Here is a 20,169-nt window from a genome sequence, read left to right on the forward strand (position 1 = left end):
TCGCGCAGCAGTAGGAAACCATAGTTTAAATTTGCAAACTACCTAATGATAGGGCAGACCCGAACAAGGCCTCTGTAATTTTCAACTGCCGGCTCTCTCTCTCTCTCTCTCTCTCTCTCTCTCTCTCTCACACACTCTCTTGGATCTCTGTGATCCAAGATTCGAGCAAAGGAGAAGAACGCATCGATCGCGACCGATCGTAAGATCGTTCGTCGAACGTATAAACAAGTTGGCGATGAATTTTAATCTTACCATTAAATCGTAGCAATTTTGACAAATGTATGAATCGACGAAAACACGCGTTACATAAAACGCCGATTGACGCGTACGCGCGTTTTATTTCCTCCAACTCGTTTTCCCGAGTCCGGAGGTATTGCCTTACAAGCAGGAGAGATTCCAACAATTTAAAACGAAGTAATCCACATTCAGAGAATATTATACGGAGCATCAAGTGGATCCAATTTTGCGATGTTATTTAACACGGCTTCAAAACTTCGATGCGTCAGACGCCTTTAAATACACAACATGTCCGTAATAGTGTACAAAGGGAGACGTTGAAGGCAGAAAAACTAACGTGAATTACGATGTCGATGGTGAATATATAACGACGACTATTAATAAAATAGACTTTCGGAAAAAAAGATTTATCATCGTATACGTTGACGGATTATTCTTTCGAAAAGATAAATCGAAAAGAAAGAGAAAGAGAAAGAGAAAGAGAAAGAAAGAAGGAAAGAGTTAGATTAAATATTCAGAAAGAAAAAAATGAAAGATGGGAAGAAAGATGATCGTACGAGATTACAAAACGATCCTTGTTGAATAATAGAAAGAGTCGGAGGAATATTTTAGCATAAATGCCGAGCCAACACGACGCGATACGCTACGATAGGATGCGATACGATAGGATACGATGGGATAAGGATACGTTACGATATTATACGAGACGATGCGATGCGACACATACGTACTTACACGTACGTATGCGCGAGAAAGAAGAAGAGATGGCTCCAAGGTGGATCTTTATTCGCGGTAGTTGCTTATATAGCATGTTGACACACGCCGCTTAATGTAGTTCAATCGAGTCAAGCCGCAAACCTGAAACGATACGATCGATCCCGAGCTCGTAAGTTTCCGAGCTCGTTTCTCTTCTCCGATGGAGCAGACGCGCCTCGCTTGTACGCTCGCGCTCGCACGAATACACTACCAAACGTGGCACGTTGTTGTTGTTGTTGTTGGCCGCGTTTTCGCATACTGATTGACGACTAAACGTTATTTCGATGTATGCGATGCACGTTATGTCGATGAACGCGAAACCACGAAAACGCTGAATTTTCGCCTTGTTAGGGGTTCCTCTATTAAATCCGGAACGTCGGCTTAATGACCGAATAACTTTGTTCTTTATTGAATTTTTCTCGGACGACTTTGATAAGTTTTCTCGAAATTAGAGAGGGAGAGATAGATAAAGAGAGAGAGAGAGAGAGAGGAAGAGAACCAGCCAAAGTTCAAATTCGACGTTCTCTCATGCGTTCGAGCAAGATAGATACGGTTCGTTAACGTTCTCGCGAGTCACTGCCTTTCCCGAATACAATGATAACTTCTCGAGTCTGGACGTTGCGAGTAGGAAAAAATATCTGATCGAAAGTATAAGACCAAATAAAATATCGCGTACAAGCGCAAGTCGCGCCTCGGTCGAGAAGGTGCGGCTACTTTCTAAACTGGTCTTGATCGGAGCCAGCCATATGGAGGTTATAACCGCGAAAGACGGATTTTCCTTCGTGGCCCTGACTTGCTCGAACGCAAGGTCGACCTTAGCGAATCAACCTTCGGAACAGGTCGGAAATATCCTTTCGTCCTGATTCCGACGAAAAGGGAGGAGAGCTTCTGCTTCAACTTCCCGACCTGAATGATTCGCTTTCGAGTTTCCGCCTCCATCTAATCTCGAGAGAGAGAGAGAGAGAGAGTTTCCTATGCACTTTGTATACACATCATATACCTATATACGTATAATACTTCAGCCGTTACGTACATATGTAGTAGAACGAAGTAGATTCTTCCTTTCTCCATCTCTCTCTCTCTCTCTCTCTCTCTCTCTCTCTCCCTCGCTCTCTCTTTACCTATGTAGGTAAGTAAGCGTATTCGTTGCTGGACGTGCAACTATCGAAGGAGTTCTCGTATCGGTGACTTGGCAATGTCTACACTCGATCTCACTGGGCCATGGCCGCCCAGAGACTGCTGTAACGAACGAGGGCCGCATCAAATATTTTATTAGCACAAGATTAACGGACCTCCTTCCGCCCTTTTCGATCCTCTCTAACGGCGAAGGAACTACGCGTGCGTACGTTGAAACTAACGTTAATCGTTTCCGGTTCGTTCCCTTCTTCTCTTAGCAGGCTATCATTAGATTCGACGAATAGACTTTTATCGTTCTATTTTTACAATCCTCCCTCTTTCCTCCCGTCGACGTTGTTTCCTTTGAAACAAAAAATATTTCCACGCTCTCTGCACGCATATGCTTGATGCTTTTTATATTCTACCTGGGGATAATTAGAAATTCTAAAGCTTCCTTTCGCGAGCGTCAATTACAGGGTAGGTACTTGTTTCCTCCAAAGGTTGCTTTCTTTTTTATCGTAAAAAAAACGAAAATGGAACGCTGACGCTATTTATATTTTTAAAATTTTCACGACAAAAGGAAAAAGACAATTAAAAAAAAAAAAGAAGAAGAAGAAGAAAAAGGAGAAGAAGAAAAAAGGAGGAAACAAAAAAAAAAAAGAAGAAAGACGCGCACGCGCGTACAGGGAAGAACGGAAGAAAGGGATACTAGGGTCTTCACGGATTTCTAAGCGTTCATAAATTCAACCTTGATTGTCAGCCTGAATCGTAGGATATTCGGGGTCGAGTAATAAATGATGCATGAAAAGGAACGATACGGAACGAGTTTCGCGAGCGTTAAAACTTGGAACGAAAAGATCGAACAACCGAGAGAGTTGTCCGTTGGAAGGAGAATGAAATATTTGCATAGGATGTCTCTTAGTTCTGTATATCTATCTACGTAGGTAAGTACGTCCGTCGTGTAGCGCGATATATATTCATAGAATCGATATTCTCTTCATTGTCGAGACATTAAGACGACGTCATTGAAGTATGTAGGTAAAAAAAGACTAACGTAAGAGGAAAAATGAAAGAAACGAGAGAGAGACTCGCGTTTGCTTTACCAAAGGCGACTCGGAAGGAGTGGGAAGGGGGAAGGAAGAGGGAGAAGGAACATCGTGTAGGTCAATTCGTTCCTTCCGGAGGCCGAGTCGATTGTTCCATTGACACGATACATTTCTAATGGTTCCGAGCCGCGAGAAAAACTTATCGACGGCGACAACGACGACGGCGACAGCGACGTCTCGAATCATCGGCTTGCTTTTTTGCCTGCTTGCCTTTTTACACGGCACGACTGTAATTAACGAAAGCACGTCGTCGCGCAACTTACGGAGGGCGGCGTGCGAAGACCGGAGGGACGCTTACAAGCGAGCGAGAGAGGAAGATGAATTTAACCGGGGGCGCAATTAAGATGACTTAATTAATTAATACGTCTCTATTCCTGCGTTAATTCCAGCGACCCTGACCCACGCCTACCGCGACGACCAAGAAGAGGACGTTTGTCCGTTCGTTTTTTCCTGTTCTGCTTCTTCTTCTTCTCCTTCTTCTTCTTCTTCTGCTTTACGTGCTCTTCTTTCTTTTTTTTTCTTTCCTTTTTTTTCTTCGGCTTCTTTTCCTCACACCTCGTTCGTCCTTCCGCATTTCTCACACCCGAGCTAAGTACCTATCTATCGTGAAATCCCCCCCCTACCTTTTTCTTTTTCTATTTATCCATCTCTTTGAGCCTTTCTACGGGAAGATAAAATAAAGAAAAAAAATTGCATTCGACTTGAAAGTAAAAGCCGAAGGAAGTAAGAGCGGTATAGCGTTAATGAACGCAACGCGATACGTTCGCTCGCCTACCGAGCGTTATAACGACTCGATCAATTATACTCAAGTAGCACGGATCGACAGCCAAACGTGTACGTTAGCATACTTATACATACGCTCACGCTATATGCGACTCTTTGAACGTTACACCGCGAACGATAGTCCACACCTGAAATCGCAGATGCCTTTCGACCGAGAGATTTTCGTTTCCGTAATACGACATAATTGATGTACGATAAAATTTATCTAGGAAATAAATTATTCTAATAACCGAAACGGAACTCGATAAGCGAAGGCGAAACCGAAGCAACTATTTTCAGTGCAAGCTTTAAACAACTGACATCTGGTCTTCTTAGAGATCAAGGGTCACTTTTATATGTCGAATCGCTTGGCACTAATATCTTTGGCTTCCTGGAAGGATAAAAATAGTTTGCACACATTCATGGGATTTCCAAAGCTCGCGCGTAATAGTTATATGTCCGGCTATTTATTTCCTAGCCGCAATCGATAACCGAGGGATGGATCTTGAAGAGATTCGACGAAAATCGTATCAGCATCTTCCCGACTCCATCCATTTACTAAACGTACTTCCTATTTTATCCCCTCGTTAAAAACTTTATTACAACGAGTAAAAACGTGAATAGGCTGAACGTCAGGAGGGAACAAAATTCTCGTTCGCAGATGTGCTTCTAATATCATAAAGAGCTTCGTTAGCCTCTGCCTACGAAAAGATACGAGTATCATCAAGCGCCATTCGAATAAAAGTTTCAGTTTCATCTGCTCCGAAGTCATAGAAAAAGCCTCCTCCGCTTCTCCTCCTCCCCCTCGTCTACTTTCTATCCTCGACCGAGAGAGTACCTCGATGCTCGGCATCGTAGATACTCGCGTCCTAAGTACGGAGCGAGATCGTTCGCGCTGTGTCGGTAATTAGCTAAGATTCCGAATGGAAACGCCAAGCAATTTCAACCAATTAGAAGGACAAACGCGCATCGGGCTAGGGTATACTGTTTCATGCATTATGGAATGGCGTTGCATCGGCCGACACCGGAGCTAATTCCGGTCGTTTGATAATACGAGCAGTGCTTTCGAAAGAAGGGCTACGAATTCGAGCGGATTCTCGTAAATGTCTCTGCTAATAAGTAATCCGAGCTATCCGTGTACATAAAAGGGTATCTCTCCTCGATAAGGAGACGTCGGATTAGAGGGCCAAGCTTAGATCCCTTTTCGAACGATAAATTCCTCCATCTTTTTGAAACCGTATTTCTTTTTCCGACGGTGGCTATTCGATCTGCCTAGACGAAATCAACTTACGACCTTTTATATATATATATATGTATATATATATTTTTTTTTAATTAAAGAAGTACATCAGTATAGACAGCATATAAATTTTCTAGTAGGTACAAGCTGAAGCGTTAAGTGACTCGGGTAATCCGTCAACGGCGCGTGAGAGCGAGAATTTAAAAAAGATCCTACGGTTACGCGTTTCTATTGTGTAACTCGCGCATACACAGATTACTTACATACCTACCTATGTACGAACGTATTAAAAAATCATCGACGTATTATGCAACGTGAAAACGATTCGAAAGAAAAAGCAGACGATTACAAGGATGACGGGTATAGAGATAAGACGCTTCGTATTTATGATATTTCACGCTAAACAAGGAGCGTGGAACGTTAATCGATCCAATCGTTTCTCACGTTTCTTATCGAAGGTATTTCTCGAAAATGATCAAGGATCGGAATATATCGTATCTATGAAAGAGTTACGTAGATATATGTAACGCGTGTATGATCGATGATAAATAATAGGTCTCACCGGAAACTGGAGCAAGGATGGATGACCCAGTGACCCGCCGCCTTTTGCCTGATCCTTTCCTTCATAAGTGCCTTCTTGCTGCCGAAGAGTTTCATCGCAAGCTTGTTATCCGTCGGCTGAAAGAGGGCTTGAAGTTGATTCTTAAGGAAGCTCTGTTTAACCTCCTGGCCCGGGAGGCCCGGGCCCGGTTCCTCTTTCGGCGTCCCATAGAGGGACACGTCGTCCACTCCGAAGTGGACTTTTCCGCTGCCTTTGTAATTCATCTCGTTGCCTGCAAGGTAGAAACCAAAGGAAAAATCGTTTATCGTTTTTGATCTTGATATTTCTTTTTATCCGAAGGGTGGTAAACTTACGAGGAATGAAAACGTTCCCGGGCGAAATAGACTTGGACTCTAAGGGACTGTTTTTATCGTTGGACAACAACGGCGTTCTCTGTCCCTCTAAAACGAAACTCTGGCTATCGACGAACTTTGAAAGATCTTCCATAGTTTCCTCTCTCTTTCTCTCTCTATCTCTCTCTCTCTCTCTCTATTTCTCTCTATCTCGGTCTTTGCTCTTTGCGAGCGAGCGTCGAAGGAGAAGACTCGAACAAACTGAGAATCGAAGACGTACCGAAACTCGACTGAAGGAGGCAAAGAGGACGGCAGCGAATAAGAAGAGGAGGAAGGAGACGAAAGAGAAGAGGACGAGTGAAAGAGAAAGAAGAGGAACATAATCACTGACCGGTTCTATCGAGAACTATGCTTCGCCTTCTACTTATTTATCTTGCGCGTCAAGCTCATGCAAATCTCAAGTTGGGATATATCGTGCCTTTTTCCTCGCCCTTGCGTGACATTCGCGATCGAAGGAAGAAGACTACGGCCGCCCGTACAAAGATTATCTCGCGTGACGCGTCGAGGATGTGCGTTCGACGACGAATGACCGAGACCGAATGGAAGGATAATATACACGTAGCTCAAAGTTACATGTCCGTATTATATATTGTAGTATGCCTGCGTATAGATATGGGTATATAAATTCTGTATATAATATTATATATGTACGTTCCGGAACCGGCTTCAAACGTGGCATCATTCCCTCGCTATCGTATCCTCATTCCTCGTCGAACTTTTATCGTCGCGCTACGGTGCTCTCACGTGAGATACTTTTGAAACGATTCGTTGACTTTGTATTTACATATATATATATATATATATGTATGTATATACGTATGCGTGTACGTATGTATATACGCACACCCATCTACATATGTATGAACGTAGACAAACTTTCGAATACCATCCAGCGGATAAAATTTTCCGATTGCCTATTTTTTACTGCAAGCAACACTTCTCTGTGTCATTCTGTCCGGTCATTAATTCACGCATTTGCCTTTATCTTGTACCTCGATCTATGCAAACAAGATATAAATATATAACCACTGCTTCTACCGTCGAACGTTGCGGAATCGAAATGACGATAGAAAGAGAGAAGGAGAGATACTTAATAAGCTCCTCTAATCGTTCCGCGATTTCGCTTGGCAACGTCGAGAGAGACGAAGCAATACGATAATGTATACAATATCAATAAATATGCAACTGCGACGATAGCTTCTTTATATTTCACGAGCCGATAATAGGCTCGTTACGCGCGTTAGCCGAACGACCGATTTAAAGTTTCACGCTCGCTCGAGCACGTCGATATATATGTACATATATATCCTCTCGATTACTCTCTACCTACTTTACTCCGCCTAATACGATATGGGAATCCTCGTGAAAAGGGAAGAAAGAAAAAAAAAAGTGTGTTACGAGTAGAAATTGAAAATGTTGGAATAGAAATTGAAAAATCAGGGATAGAAGAGGTCGGTCACCTGTATCGCCCAAGAAGTCAGTGATGAGCAGCGCCTCGTCGTCTAAAGCGGTGACGAGACTGTCTGTACAGGTGTTGGTGTTCTCGATGCTAATCTTGATGCTGTCATCTTTGTTGAGTCTCGGATGATTGTTCGCGGCGGGGTTGTTACCGGCGTGGCAGTTGTTGTTGTTATTGTGGTTGTTGTTGTTGTTGTTGTTGTTGTTATTGTTGTTGTTGTTGTTATTGTTGTTGTTGTTGTTATTGTTGTTGTTGTTATTGGCGGTCTGCTGCTGACCGAGGTGGTGATGAGGCGAACGTACGGATTCTGTGCTACTGGTGTGTAAACTGATCCCGGTGGTAGCTCTTCCATTTACCAATCGTAGACTCGGTGCACGTCGGCCGCCGACACTGCCACCGCCGCCACCTCCTCCGCCACCTCCCCCTCCTCCTCCTCCACCTCCGCCACCACCACCACCGCCTCCACCACCACCGGTAGTGCTACTCACGGAACGGCCACCGACTCCACCTCCACCGCCGCCACCACCTTCGCCCTCCCTGAAACGCATAATCGACGTACAAATAATTAGTCGATAAAGAGACATCGTCGATATCGCTCCCGATCAACGATAGGTGCGACCAAAGCGCGACCAAACGATATTCGACGGTCTTATCGCTAATGATATTTCTAACAAAACGCGACACAGTCTTCCTTTTCCTCCTTTACTTCTTTTCTTTCTTTTATTCCGCAAGTAGACGGACAGCCGGATGGATAGATATGCGCGTTCGTTAAATCGACACGACCCGGCATAATTATCAAATTTTACGAGTAGCTTCTGTTTCTTTTTTTTTTTTTTTTCAAATATGTGTACGCTTCAATACCATTCACGCTTGCTGCGCGACCTACGCATTTGCATAATGATGGATGATGCATCCGAATGAATAGGAGTACGTTATACGTTTCTTTATATTTGTTTGACGCGAACGAGAGACGTTTTCGGTAGAAAAAGGAAAAAGTAAACAAGAGAGAGAGAGAGACAAGGAAACGTAGAGGAGGAGGAGGAAGAGGAAGAAGAATGAAAAGGGAGAAGAAAAAAAGAGAAAAAGGAAAAAAAGAAAAAGGAGTGCTGGCGTCTTCGAAGCGCTCTGCCACTTCGTGACGTGCGGGGGAAAAAGTCGCGTGGGAGTAGGACACTAACACACAGGTATACGCGATGCAAGCACGTGCACGAAGAGGCGACAGGATAATATACGTTTAAGTGATAATATACATTTAAATGCCCGATGATATCTATAGCTGGAACGTGTGTCATCGCAAAAATAAGGGCTCGATCGACCGACCGTGTTTGGTCGTCTTTACGAAAGGCTTAGGATTGATCATCGAAGGTTTCTCTCTTTCTCTCTCTCTCGAACACATTTCTTCTTCGGCTATCTTCGTGACGTGCCGAACGTTTTCCTCCATTCGTTTACGTATACATTACGTAGGAAAAGCGTGTAAGATCGATGCTAAGATACCAACGCACGTACGTATGTATGCACGTCCGTACGTACGTACGTACGTATGCGCGCACGTATATATCCATCTACAACTGGAGCCGCACACATCGGCGATTGTATATAAATTTAAAGTGTGTGTCCAAAACGTATGTACAACGAATAACCTCTAGCCGGTACTAGAATCTATTTTAAGAAGAAGCTTCCCCACCGGGTGACGCGCTCGTCCAGAGGCAGAAAGCATCCGCGAGTCTTTCTCGTCGAGTGGCTTAGGCCCTCGAAAAACGACGAGCGAGCTAGGAAAAGAAGAAAAAAAAAGGTGTCAAGGTTCGCTTTCGATTGCTAACTTTTCAATTTGTCGAAGAAGAGAATGGTCTACGAGTAGATTCGACTGGTCCGTCGGCTTTTGCCGAGGTCGTCCGAGGGAGAGTGCAAGGGCGGGAAGAAGAAGGCGGGGCTGCGGAATTCGAGAGCGCAGGGTCGCCAACAGGATCGAGAGAGTTCGACGAGCTGATCTCTCTGCTCGATCGTAACAAAAGCTTCTACGTCGAGATCGATTGCTTGTTTAATCATACAGGAAATTAAAAGGAGAAAAAAGCAATGGAAATAAAAGTGCATTGCCTCTTAAAATTTTATTTTCAACGCGAATGCGAAAACGTTTACGAGAGTACCGGCCAACAAAAATTCCCTTTCGGCCGATAAACTTTTTATTTGTGTCCTTTCTCCCCCGTCCCTCCCGTCTCCTTCGTCTCTCGAATAATAAAACCCGCATCTAAACTAAAGTCCTTCTATCTTTTTTCGTCCCCGAAATTACTCTCGCTCTTTCTATCTCTCTATCTCTCTATCTCTCTATCCATCCAGCCATCCATCCATCCATCCATCCATCTTTCTTTCGGCTCTAAAGCTTTAATCGACGCGACAAATCTCTGGTTCGTTGATAACCCTCTTTCGCAAGGCAGAAGCAACGAGCCTCTAACTCTACGTATCGTCGCTTTTCATTTTCAAAGGGAGCAAGAAACAAGCGAGCGTTGCTCATACGACGCAGCTTTAAAGGATTAAATCAGTTTCGCGTGCCAGTCGTGCTTAAAAAACGAGAGACAACCGAACGAAAGTTTCGCTAAACGTAATTGGTGTTCGATCGATTCACCCAAAGAAGGATCAACGATACGAGGAAAGATTTATATCGACGAATGCGGTAAGGCCGGTTAGCGCGGAGCATGAAGAGATAAACAACGCACTTCGGACATCGATTCATCCGCCTTGACGAATTTCAAATAATTGTATCGATTACGCCATCCTCTCGCGTATAAATTATCGCTTACGAATATGATCTTGGCACATCTCCTCGTGATGTAATTAATCTGCTCGATAAATATTTCATAAACCGGCGTAAATTTTTATGAAATACGATATCACGTCTATTCGCACGCGAAAGACAATAGGTACGTGGAGTAATGCGGATTTGTAGGGAGAAAAAAAACAGAAAGAAAAAAGAAAAAGAGGAAGAAAAAAAGCACTCTTAAAAGGGGAATTTTAAATGTGGAAGAAAAAAGGAAAAAAAGAAAGACTCGGGAGGAAAAATGCGACACGGAATTTGAATTCGCGTTAATACGCTCGACGACTTATTAATCAAATAACATTGTAAATAACTGTCGACTCCGAGGAACAATAAATTGCAGCTTACGGACGGATAATCACGCGAGTCGACGAAGCATTTAATCTCTCGTTACGTTTACATCGATGACGCAGCTATTTGTTTTTCATCAGGTACGAAATAATAACCGCAGTCTTTGTCGCGTTACTAACGCGAACGAGTATATCATTTGCTAATTGATTAACTATGACTCTACGATCGATACCGGGTAGACATCGTTGGAAGCGAATATAAGAAAAGTGGATAGACGGATAAGAAGTTTCGCGAGTTTATGAAAAGTATCAATTTAAAATCTCATTAACGCGAAATATCTCGAGGAGATCGAAGAGATTGAGTGGTACTCGACGAATAAAGGAGAAAAAAAGAATTGTCAGAAGGATAAGATAAAACAATGTTACATTAACCGACGATAAAGAATAAAAATGTGTGAATCGCATCGACGAGCGGCTTATTGAAATGCAGCAATTCGTTTAAATTAGCTACGGTTCGGTGGCTCGCATGGGACGACTACGTTCTCGCTCTCCCTCTCTCCATCTCTCTTTCGTTCGACGTCAAATTGGACCGAACGTCGATCGATTAACGTCGTCTTCGTCGATAAACGTTAATCATCGTCGATCCGTCGACGTGCGTCTCGAAAAAGCGTTAACTCTTCGAGAAGAGATAGAAAACCTAATAACGTTCCCATTGTTTCCTTTTTCTACGTACGAAGGAACACAGATTCGATTTGCTCCTTAACACACGTTGTTACATACGCCACGACCATATTCATTAACTATGCGTGAAATCGCACGTTTTAATCTAAAACAAAGAAGCAGATTCGCCGAAACGGATTAAAAGAAAAACGATGCGATGAAAATTCGCATCGTTTCCAAGATCCTTCTTGCCTTGTCCTCGCGTTCTTGCGAAATTACGTATGCAGCTTCGGATACGCGTGTGCGTAGGTCTCGTTACACATATGCGCAAAAGTACGAGATCGTGCGTTTCGAGTTCTTCCGGCCGAGTATCGTGAATTTTAATTGACACCGTTTGTCGAGAGAATCCAATAAAAAGCAGCTAACACGTATAACTCAACAGCTTTGTGCGCGTAAGCGTATCAGTGTGCGTACGCGTACGCGAGAGCGCTTTACGCTCTTGTCTTAAATTCGTCGATTAAATACTCGACGACGACGACGACGACGACGACGACGACGACGAGCAAAATTCCTCGCATCTGCGTTTAACCTTCGAGAAGAATGATGCCCATTCGACGAAAGCCGCCATTTATTTTTACTTCCATTTCTATTCATATATCATCGCGGAACTATTTCGAACTCATTCTCATTCTATAAGAGTACTTTTTCCCTACTTTCGACCCTGACTGTAAGAAATGATACGTGTGTCCTCTCTCTCTCTCTCTCTCTCGCTCTCTATACTATCTCTCTCCTCCTTCCATGCAAGCAAGTACGTATACGTATACGTGTCCATGTACACACCTCGGTACGTGCTGATGGTACCTGAGCACGCGGAATACGTGTTTGTTCCAATGTCAGCACGTCAATTAAAAATGAACGCCTGCTTAGAGCACAGCCTTATTAAATCCGCCCCACTCTCTTTCTCTCTTTCTTTCTCTCTCACTCCGTTTATATTCTTCCCTTAACATCGCTTTTCCTACCACCGAATATACGTTTCAACGTTTTGTTACCATTTCCTTACTTACGTATATGGGTTTTTTCTTTCTTTTTTTTCTTCTCTCTTTTTTTTTCCTTTCCTTTTTTTTCTTCCTTTCTTTTATATAATAACTGATAACGCGGTTTCATGACCGACACAACTTTTAAACCCCGTCATTCTCGAGTTTCACGTTTCTGATATAAACTGGCTCGTTAACGAAAACTAACGAGAGAACAATGTGCTTGAAACAAGCGGAGAGAAAGAGAGAGAAAGAGAGAGAGAGAGAGAGAGAACACCGGTTGCAGTTCGGTCTTCCAACTTTTATCTTATCGTCTTTTGTACCCCTGCAATGCCACTTGCATCGCCGTTACAGAAACGTACCGCGCCGTCTTCACGATCAATATTTAATTTAAGATTTGAATTAGCTTTCAGAAAATATTTGTTCTACTTTCGGACTTTGAAAAGACATTAGATCGTTAAAGAAACTTCGTTTAGAAAAGGGACAAAACGAAACGTACGAGTGTTAAGAAAGAGATTAGATAATCATCGAAAATATACAAGTTTGATATACGACGATGGGTGTTCCGTCATTGATATCCATGTTGTACAAGTAGGAAGTATAGCAGTCGTCCAAAGTTATTTTTTTCGTTTATGATATATCGATTATTTCTGTACAAATAAGGAGAAGCTTTCTCGGTGGTCTCGTAATCGTTTACAAGATATGGCCAATGTTTCATAACTAAAAAAAATATATATATATGTATGTATGTATGTATGTATGTATGTATGTATAGTTTGTATTCGCCGAACTCGTGAACGATATTTTATGCGTGAATGACTCTCAGGAGTATAACGATTTATTTGCCGTGTCAATATTACGTTCACTTGATTGTTACGATTTTATGATTCGAGCTATATCGGGAGGGAAAAGAAAAAATAAAAGAAAAAAAGTGATTGAGAGTACCGACCAAGGGCGTTGTTGAATTTTCATTTCTCGATGCTGGAAAAATATTCTCTCTCTCTCTCTCTCTCTCCTTCTTCTTCTTGCTTTTCTTTATCTTTTTTCCTCTCCTTTTTTCCTCGGTAAAAGGTTCGAACCTTAATAAAATGGGCGTGCATCTAGTCCATCCATCGAGGAGCGCATTCGTCGCGCGCGAAGAGCAGAAACGTTAATTAATGAATTATTCACGAAGCGAAAGTATACAAGGAAGAAACGCCGAAGAGTATCGAAATAAATCAAGCGACGTCTGTCCCTTGTAAAGCCGAGGTCATAATCGGTGATTCGACGATGACGATTCCGAGAATGCCTTTTAAGTAAGCGCGAACGAGTCTCTCGACGAATATAAACGATCTGTTTCTATCCGTGCTCCAGAAAAATCTCTTTTCAACTTATAAACTCCGTTAACTGCTTCTCAATATCTACGTAAATATTTACACGAGGGCTTACGTTAGTTGGCATACCGTTCGCATAATCTTAACGTGGGACGAAGCAATTTCTATATTCGCGAGTAGTTTGTTGCTTTTGCGTTTGATAATAGATACATACGGTGGGTCATGTATCTTCGATTTTCTATTTTCACAAGGTGCCGAGAAGGAGAAAAGGAATAGACAGCTCGCATTTATTGTCCTCCAATATTTCGAAGAAATCATACAGGATCCTAGCGAAATTCCAATAATATCTTACGCGAAATGGAAGAAGTTGAAATTGTAAGCGAATAACTTGTAAGGAATATGTGCAATAATCGTACGTCGGGAAGCTAGCGAGCTGCGTTGAATGTGTGAAATGTGATTCGTAAGATATCGGGTGATAGTGCGTGTTGGTGTCAAAAAAGAAAAGATTGATTGTAGGTATAATTAAACGATTTCTTCGAACGTTACGTTAATTTCACCGCCTTCGATCGTTAATTTTGTTTAGGACTTGTGCGAGATAACGCTTCTCTCTCTCTGTCTGTACATATATATATATATATATATATATGTACATGTACGTATGTATGCGCACGTGTGTGTGTGCACATATAGACATACACACGTATTAATCATTCAGAGAGTATTTATAAATTTCTTTGAGTTTTACGTACAAATGTTAGGGAGAGATATCCGCGATTCGAGGATCGTGAAACGCGTTGCAAAGCCATGAAAAAGTCGGTGCGTAAGAAAAGACGCGTGCGCGAACCCGTCCGCGTGGGTAGCATAACTTTACACGTCGTCTAAAAGCATTATTCAGAATGGCCGCTGCTGGTAGGTACCCTTATGAAAGAATCGGCTAAACTAATACGAAGGGGTCAACAATGGCTATATTATCTTTTTAGTCTCGCAATTAGCTAGAATTCTAAAGTCGTCGGAGCTGACGATAAATTACGGTGCGATCGAACAGAGACTAAAAATGACGGAAGCGAAGCCTCGTGGAAATATTTATTCTCTCTTTCTCTCTCTCTCGTAACAATTCTACTCCGACAAAGAATGCCTCCCGCGCGAAACGCCGTGGAATAGAAAACAAAGACAGACGAAGATAAATAGAAAATAAGAAAGAAAGAAAGAAAGAAAGAGAAAACAAGAAAATAAAAAAGAGAGAAAAAAGAGGAGGAGGAGGAAAAAATGAAGAAACAAGCGTACCCTTTGCGCTCGAGAACAAATCGGTCGAACGCTCGTATCAGCCAATTAGTTTTAACGATCAAGGTTTCGTTGTATTTCACTCGACGAACGAACGTTCCGAGTGTTACCAATCGTCCAATCACGTGTAAATCACGTCCTAAGCCTGTGCATTTGAGTAGAATATCATTATGTTCGTAAGCGTTCGTTCCTCCGTCCTACCTTAAAATATATCTTTTTTCTCCGTTTGACGATCAAACGCTTTTCGATCCGTGCTTCCGACCGAGCGCGAGTCTTGCCTCTTTCAGCGCGGTAAGGCGACAACGATCCGACGATTCGACGATTCCACGACGACGTATGCTCGTTACGACGAAAAATTACGATCGACCTGGCTAGTCGTTACGTTCTACGATACAATAGGTATTTTCTTGACGATTAGAACAAATCTGACTGCGGAGATCGATTATCCGATCGATCGTGTACTCTACGAGCCTGTCAAAAATCTCGCTACGGTACGATAAAGATAAAGATAGAAATAAATGAAAAAGGAATCTCACTCTGTCGATCGGTGGATTTACGGGGAACAACGAGAGACTGGTGTTCCTCGGTGTTCCAGCAAAGTGGCATCCAAGTAGTGGTTGGCGATCGGGCCGATAGAATTGGGCGGTCACGCGCGCCGATTAAAATATCCAGACGGCGATAGGAAGTTGTCGAGTCCGTGTATTCGTGGACGACGTGTCCTCGCGTCGAAGGCGACACAGACCGAATGCGAAACGTATCCGCGAACGTGCCCGCGAACTCGTGAAATTCGCGAAATTTTCTTGGACGAGGAGAGAGAGAGAACGCGCACGTGCACGTCAATTTCGAAGCCGGCGAATAAGTCCGATCGTGTAAAAGCGGATGTATAAAGGAAGTGATCTCTCGGAGGCGAGACGTACTCGCGCGCTGAGGGACCGACGGACGGTCGAGAGACTGACTCTCTTGCGGCTGTGGCCGGAGCGTCGAGAAGCGCAGGAGGAGAGCTAGATCGTCGGAGAGAGGAAAGGAGAGAGACAGGGGAAGAGAGAGAGAGAGAACGCGCGCAGGAGCAGGGAAACGCGCGCTGCTCGAGCGCAGCTTAGGATTTGAGCGCAGCTTCGAGCGCCGGCCGGTTGGAGAGAGAACGGCGTGTTCGGTGTCTGTGTCTGTGTGCGTGTGCGTGTGCGTGTTGCGCGCGTGTATGACCACCGCCGCTGGCTGCCGTTGCCGTTCGATGTCGTTGGAAAGAGGGACGAGTGAAATAAAGGCAAAGTTGAGAGGAAGAGACGGACAGACACGGATCCCTCGCTCTTCGCTCCGAGACGTGCTTCCGCGCGAATGCGAGAGGAACGAAATCGTTCGCACGAGCAAGGAGAGCGAACCGACGACGACGGAGGGAGGAAGAGAGGACGGAGGATCCGTCGATGGTGGGGTACGCGACGAAAGAAGGCCAGCTGTTTCTCTCCATTTCACTACGCGTCGCCCTTTTCCTTCCCTCCTTATTTCTATCCGACTTGTCGCTTTGCGAGAAAAAACAGCAAGAATTTTCGTACAAAAGAACAAGCGACGATAACGTTTCTCCGTCATTTTCTTCTTTCGTTTCTAAACGATCTCTGGTTGATCGTTGGAAAGCTTCGAAAGCATCCGACTCCGACTCGATTTATTCGGAGATTTAAATTCTACCCTATCGACGGAGAAAAGTTCGGGTGAATAAACGTACAGAACGACCGCTCGATCTCCTCGCTAGATGACGCTGAAATCGGAAGCTCTCCTTCTTACCGACCATACCTTCGACCGTGATAACGCAACGCTTCGATCAAAGTTAAGAGTCATGTATGTGTGTGTGTGTATATATAGATATATATACGTTCGTGCGTGACATCATTAAAAGCGTCATACCGCGACAATAGCACGTCCATGGTATAAACTTAATCGCAAAGTCAAAGACGTTTCTTGATCGATTAATAAAATCACATAGAAAATACACTGTTAGAACGATGAAACAGATAAATAGGCGGGGAAGAATACGATCGCGTTTCAACGTCCGTCGTTTACAAGATAAGATCATCGTCGAAACGATTTGCTATTTTAACTACGTTAAAAGTCAATTATAGCAAGGCGATGCTATATACGGACATTAATTGGTATCGTATCGCGTGTCCGACGAATCGGAGTAAAGCGAATCGTCGGAGAATAGCGCGCGTAAACGATTATTAAAATATTTTCTATGCGCGCGCGACAAAAAAATGTACGCGTATCGTCCGTGTACCTAGCAAGTCGATTCCGTACGATCGAAAATATCATCGATTACGCTATCTGGCTTATCGTATAAATTCGGAAAGAGGCTTATTCGAGCGAAATATTTTCTACCGCGCGATGCGAGATTCGGGTCAGTGGTTCGTTCTTTTTTTTTTTTTTTGGAACTCAATTTTTCAATTAGGCATTACGAGGTCTGCGGTCATCCGTGGTCGAAGCAACCTTTCCCGATTCTCTTGAGAGAATCCAACGGTCGGACGTCATTGAGCGAACCAGCGATAAAATAATTTCACTGTAATATCCTACATCGAATTAAAGTTCAAAGTTAAAGGAGACAAAAAAGAAGAAAAAAGAGAAAAAAAAAGAAGAAAAAAGAACGAGTTCCGTTGCATTAAAGAGCGATATATTCGTCCCCCTCCTCCCTACCCTTCCCTCAGCACCCCTCGTCGCAACGCGATTATACCGAACGCGAAGCGATCGTTAAAGGGACGACTCGTGCGATTAAATCACGTTTCGCTAGAAAAGATTTTCGCACGAACGTACGCATGAATTATTAATTGGACCTCTTTGTCCGTCATCCTACTTCATTTTTCTTTCCTCGCGAAACGATCAAAAATGTATATTTTTCTTTACGTCCGTTTCGCCAAGCTAAACGCTCGCGACCAATCTTCAACGTTGAATTCTAATCGCTTCCGGGTCTCGTTCGATGTAAAAATATGCGCCAAGCTAAGACATTTTGTAAGATGAAATCTTAACTTTTCTATGAATCGTAATTTCCAACGGTCGCGTATGTACGGTCTCGCGACTTACGTGACTCAAGATATTAATCAAGCTCTCTTTCTCTCTCTCTCTCTCTTTCTCTCTCTCGCTCTCTTTCTCTTTTTCCTCAGGGGTAAGGTCGTGCATTGAATGCGATGACAGAGGCCTCGTTCGTGTGTAGGTAAACTCCGTTGGAACTCGCGTGCAACTACGCAAACGTATCTACAAAGTGTCAAAGAGCGATTTTTCTTTGACTCTCTTTCTCTCTCTCTCTCTCTCCTCTGACAGTCATTCATGAATCACTGGGAAGCAAAAGTGTGTTAACACGACTATGCCCTAAATAAAGAAGGATATCTCGTGCAAAGTACGTATGTCCCTTTTGAAACGACATTAGGCTCACGTCCCGTTTAATACGACTCGTTTCTAACGTGATCTTAACCAATTCTCATCGTCGTATTTGGCAATGAGCGTGAAAGACAAACAGAGAGAGAGAGAGAGAGAGAGAGAGAGAGAGAGAGAATCGTAAGAACGAGGTTAGAAGCGGGCGACCGCTACGTCCGTGGCCTTGACAACGTGACGTGTATCTCTTTGTAGACCAATTCTTCGAGGTAGAATGTCAACGATTACGAACGCCAAGAACGCTATACGACGCCGCTTACCGTAATATCTACCTGCCACGCCCACTAAGGTTAATTAGAAGGTTCGTCTTCTTTCTAAGGTAAGAGTAGAAGCCTATCGTAAAGGCTGCTCCAAAGCATCTCTCTCTTTCTCTTTCTCTCTCGTCTTCCTTTCTCGACGATTGGAGAAAAAAACACCGAAGAAATGACTTTCTGCTTTTCGTTTGGAGAAAACGAAAGAGAGAAAAGGTACGACAAATAAGGACTTTGTTGTGGAAGACCCAGCTGTGCTAGCTTCGAGCGAAACGTACAGAATGGAACGTAGAGACGTATAGAACAATTTTCCTTTTCCGATTCAGTCTTTTTAAAGTCGGACTCGCCTATTTCTCTATAGGTACCCATTTCTTTTCTCTTCTTCTTTTTCTTTGTTTTCTTTCTCTTTTTCCTTTTTTTTTTCTTTTCTTTTTCTTCTTCCGAAGATTGTAAGAAACGTAGAAAAGTTTTCTTAAGCCGTTCGTTTGACAATGACCACGGTCGCGCAGCGATACGCGAATCTATGGAAAAGTCAAAAGCCACTTGCACCCTGCAAAACTCTTAGAAGACACGGTGTAAAGAAGCATTCCAATTTCTTTTCGCGACAAGAAGGAAACCGATCGAATCCGTCAAGGTGGTCTCTATCGCGTAATAAAGATTATATAGTAAACACCGGATGATCGATTCCTCGTCGCACGGAAAATCGCTTCTTGGCAAGGAGTTATCAGAGCTCAAATATATACATGTATACGTACATACACGTACATATACATATATATACGCAGACATGTGTGCGCGCGTATATATTTCGGAGCTAGAAGAGTCACTCGATTACATCGTGTAATCGTAGGAAAAGGGAATAACCTTGGTCGTTGCGCGCGGGCGTGCGGCCACGATCTATATAAGGGGTGCGAAAGTGCAGAGTGTTGCGTTGGTAGGGGGTGCTAGGAAAAGGGGTGGGCGTAAGGGTGGAGAGGAATGCAGGATAAACCTAGATCAATACGGACAAAAGCGTAGCAGCTCTCGTGCTCTCGCGAAAGCCGCGACACACACGCGGTGTCTCCGCTACGTTTCGACAAAAGTCTCTAACCTTGGCTAATGGCACACGACACAGAAATAATTCGCTTCTGTCGTTTTTAACGAAACAGAGAAACCTCGCAAAGTGCTTCGTTACGTCGATTCGATACATTAATCTTTACTTGGATACTCGAGTAGAAGGTATACCTGCCATTGTATCGATCGATACGTCGCAACCGACGACGAGATTGCCGAAAGGCGATTGCGACATTCCTATTTGTGTACTTAAAATATGTATATCGAGATGCACTATGTCAGCGAGTACACACAGAGACTATGCATTTTCCAATTTCTTTGACCCTCTTAACGCGACCTTCCGCAGAATATATACCTAGAGTAGTTTCCTAGAGTTAAATCTTTCCAAGATATTAAATTCGAAGGAGAAGAACAATAGAGGGAGAGAGAGAGAGAGA

General features: G+C 43.3%; 1 protein-coding gene across 17 annotated transcripts in view; it reads right to left on the reverse strand.

Annotated features, from left to right (window-relative positions):
* The window catches only part of LOC127062933 (potassium/sodium hyperpolarization-activated cyclic nucleotide-gated channel 3), a 68,421-nt gene that overhangs the window by 31,115 nt on the left and 17,137 nt on the right, over positions 1–20,169 (reverse strand). For 16 of the 17 annotated variants that reach the window (XR_007781223.1, XR_007781222.1, XM_050991939.1 and 13 more), the window contains 2 exons: positions 7,632–8,167; positions 5,780–6,050 (listed from right to left, as the gene is read on the reverse strand). Coding sequence is in view for 15 of the 17 variants with exons in the window: in XM_050991939.1 (XP_050847896.1) it covers positions 5,780–6,050; positions 7,632–8,167 (807 nt within the window). In the remaining 2 variants the exon portion in view is untranslated. Of the gene's footprint in view, positions 1–5,779; positions 6,051–6,132; positions 6,358–7,631; positions 8,168–20,169 lie in introns of those variants that run through there. The other variant, XM_050991950.1, reaches the window with a different exon arrangement.

Source organism: Vespula vulgaris, chromosome 4 (assembly GCF_905475345.1).
Source record: "Vespula vulgaris chromosome 4, iyVesVulg1.1, whole genome shotgun sequence".
In the NCBI taxonomy this organism is placed as follows: domain Eukaryota; kingdom Metazoa; phylum Arthropoda; class Insecta; order Hymenoptera; family Vespidae; genus Vespula; species Vespula vulgaris.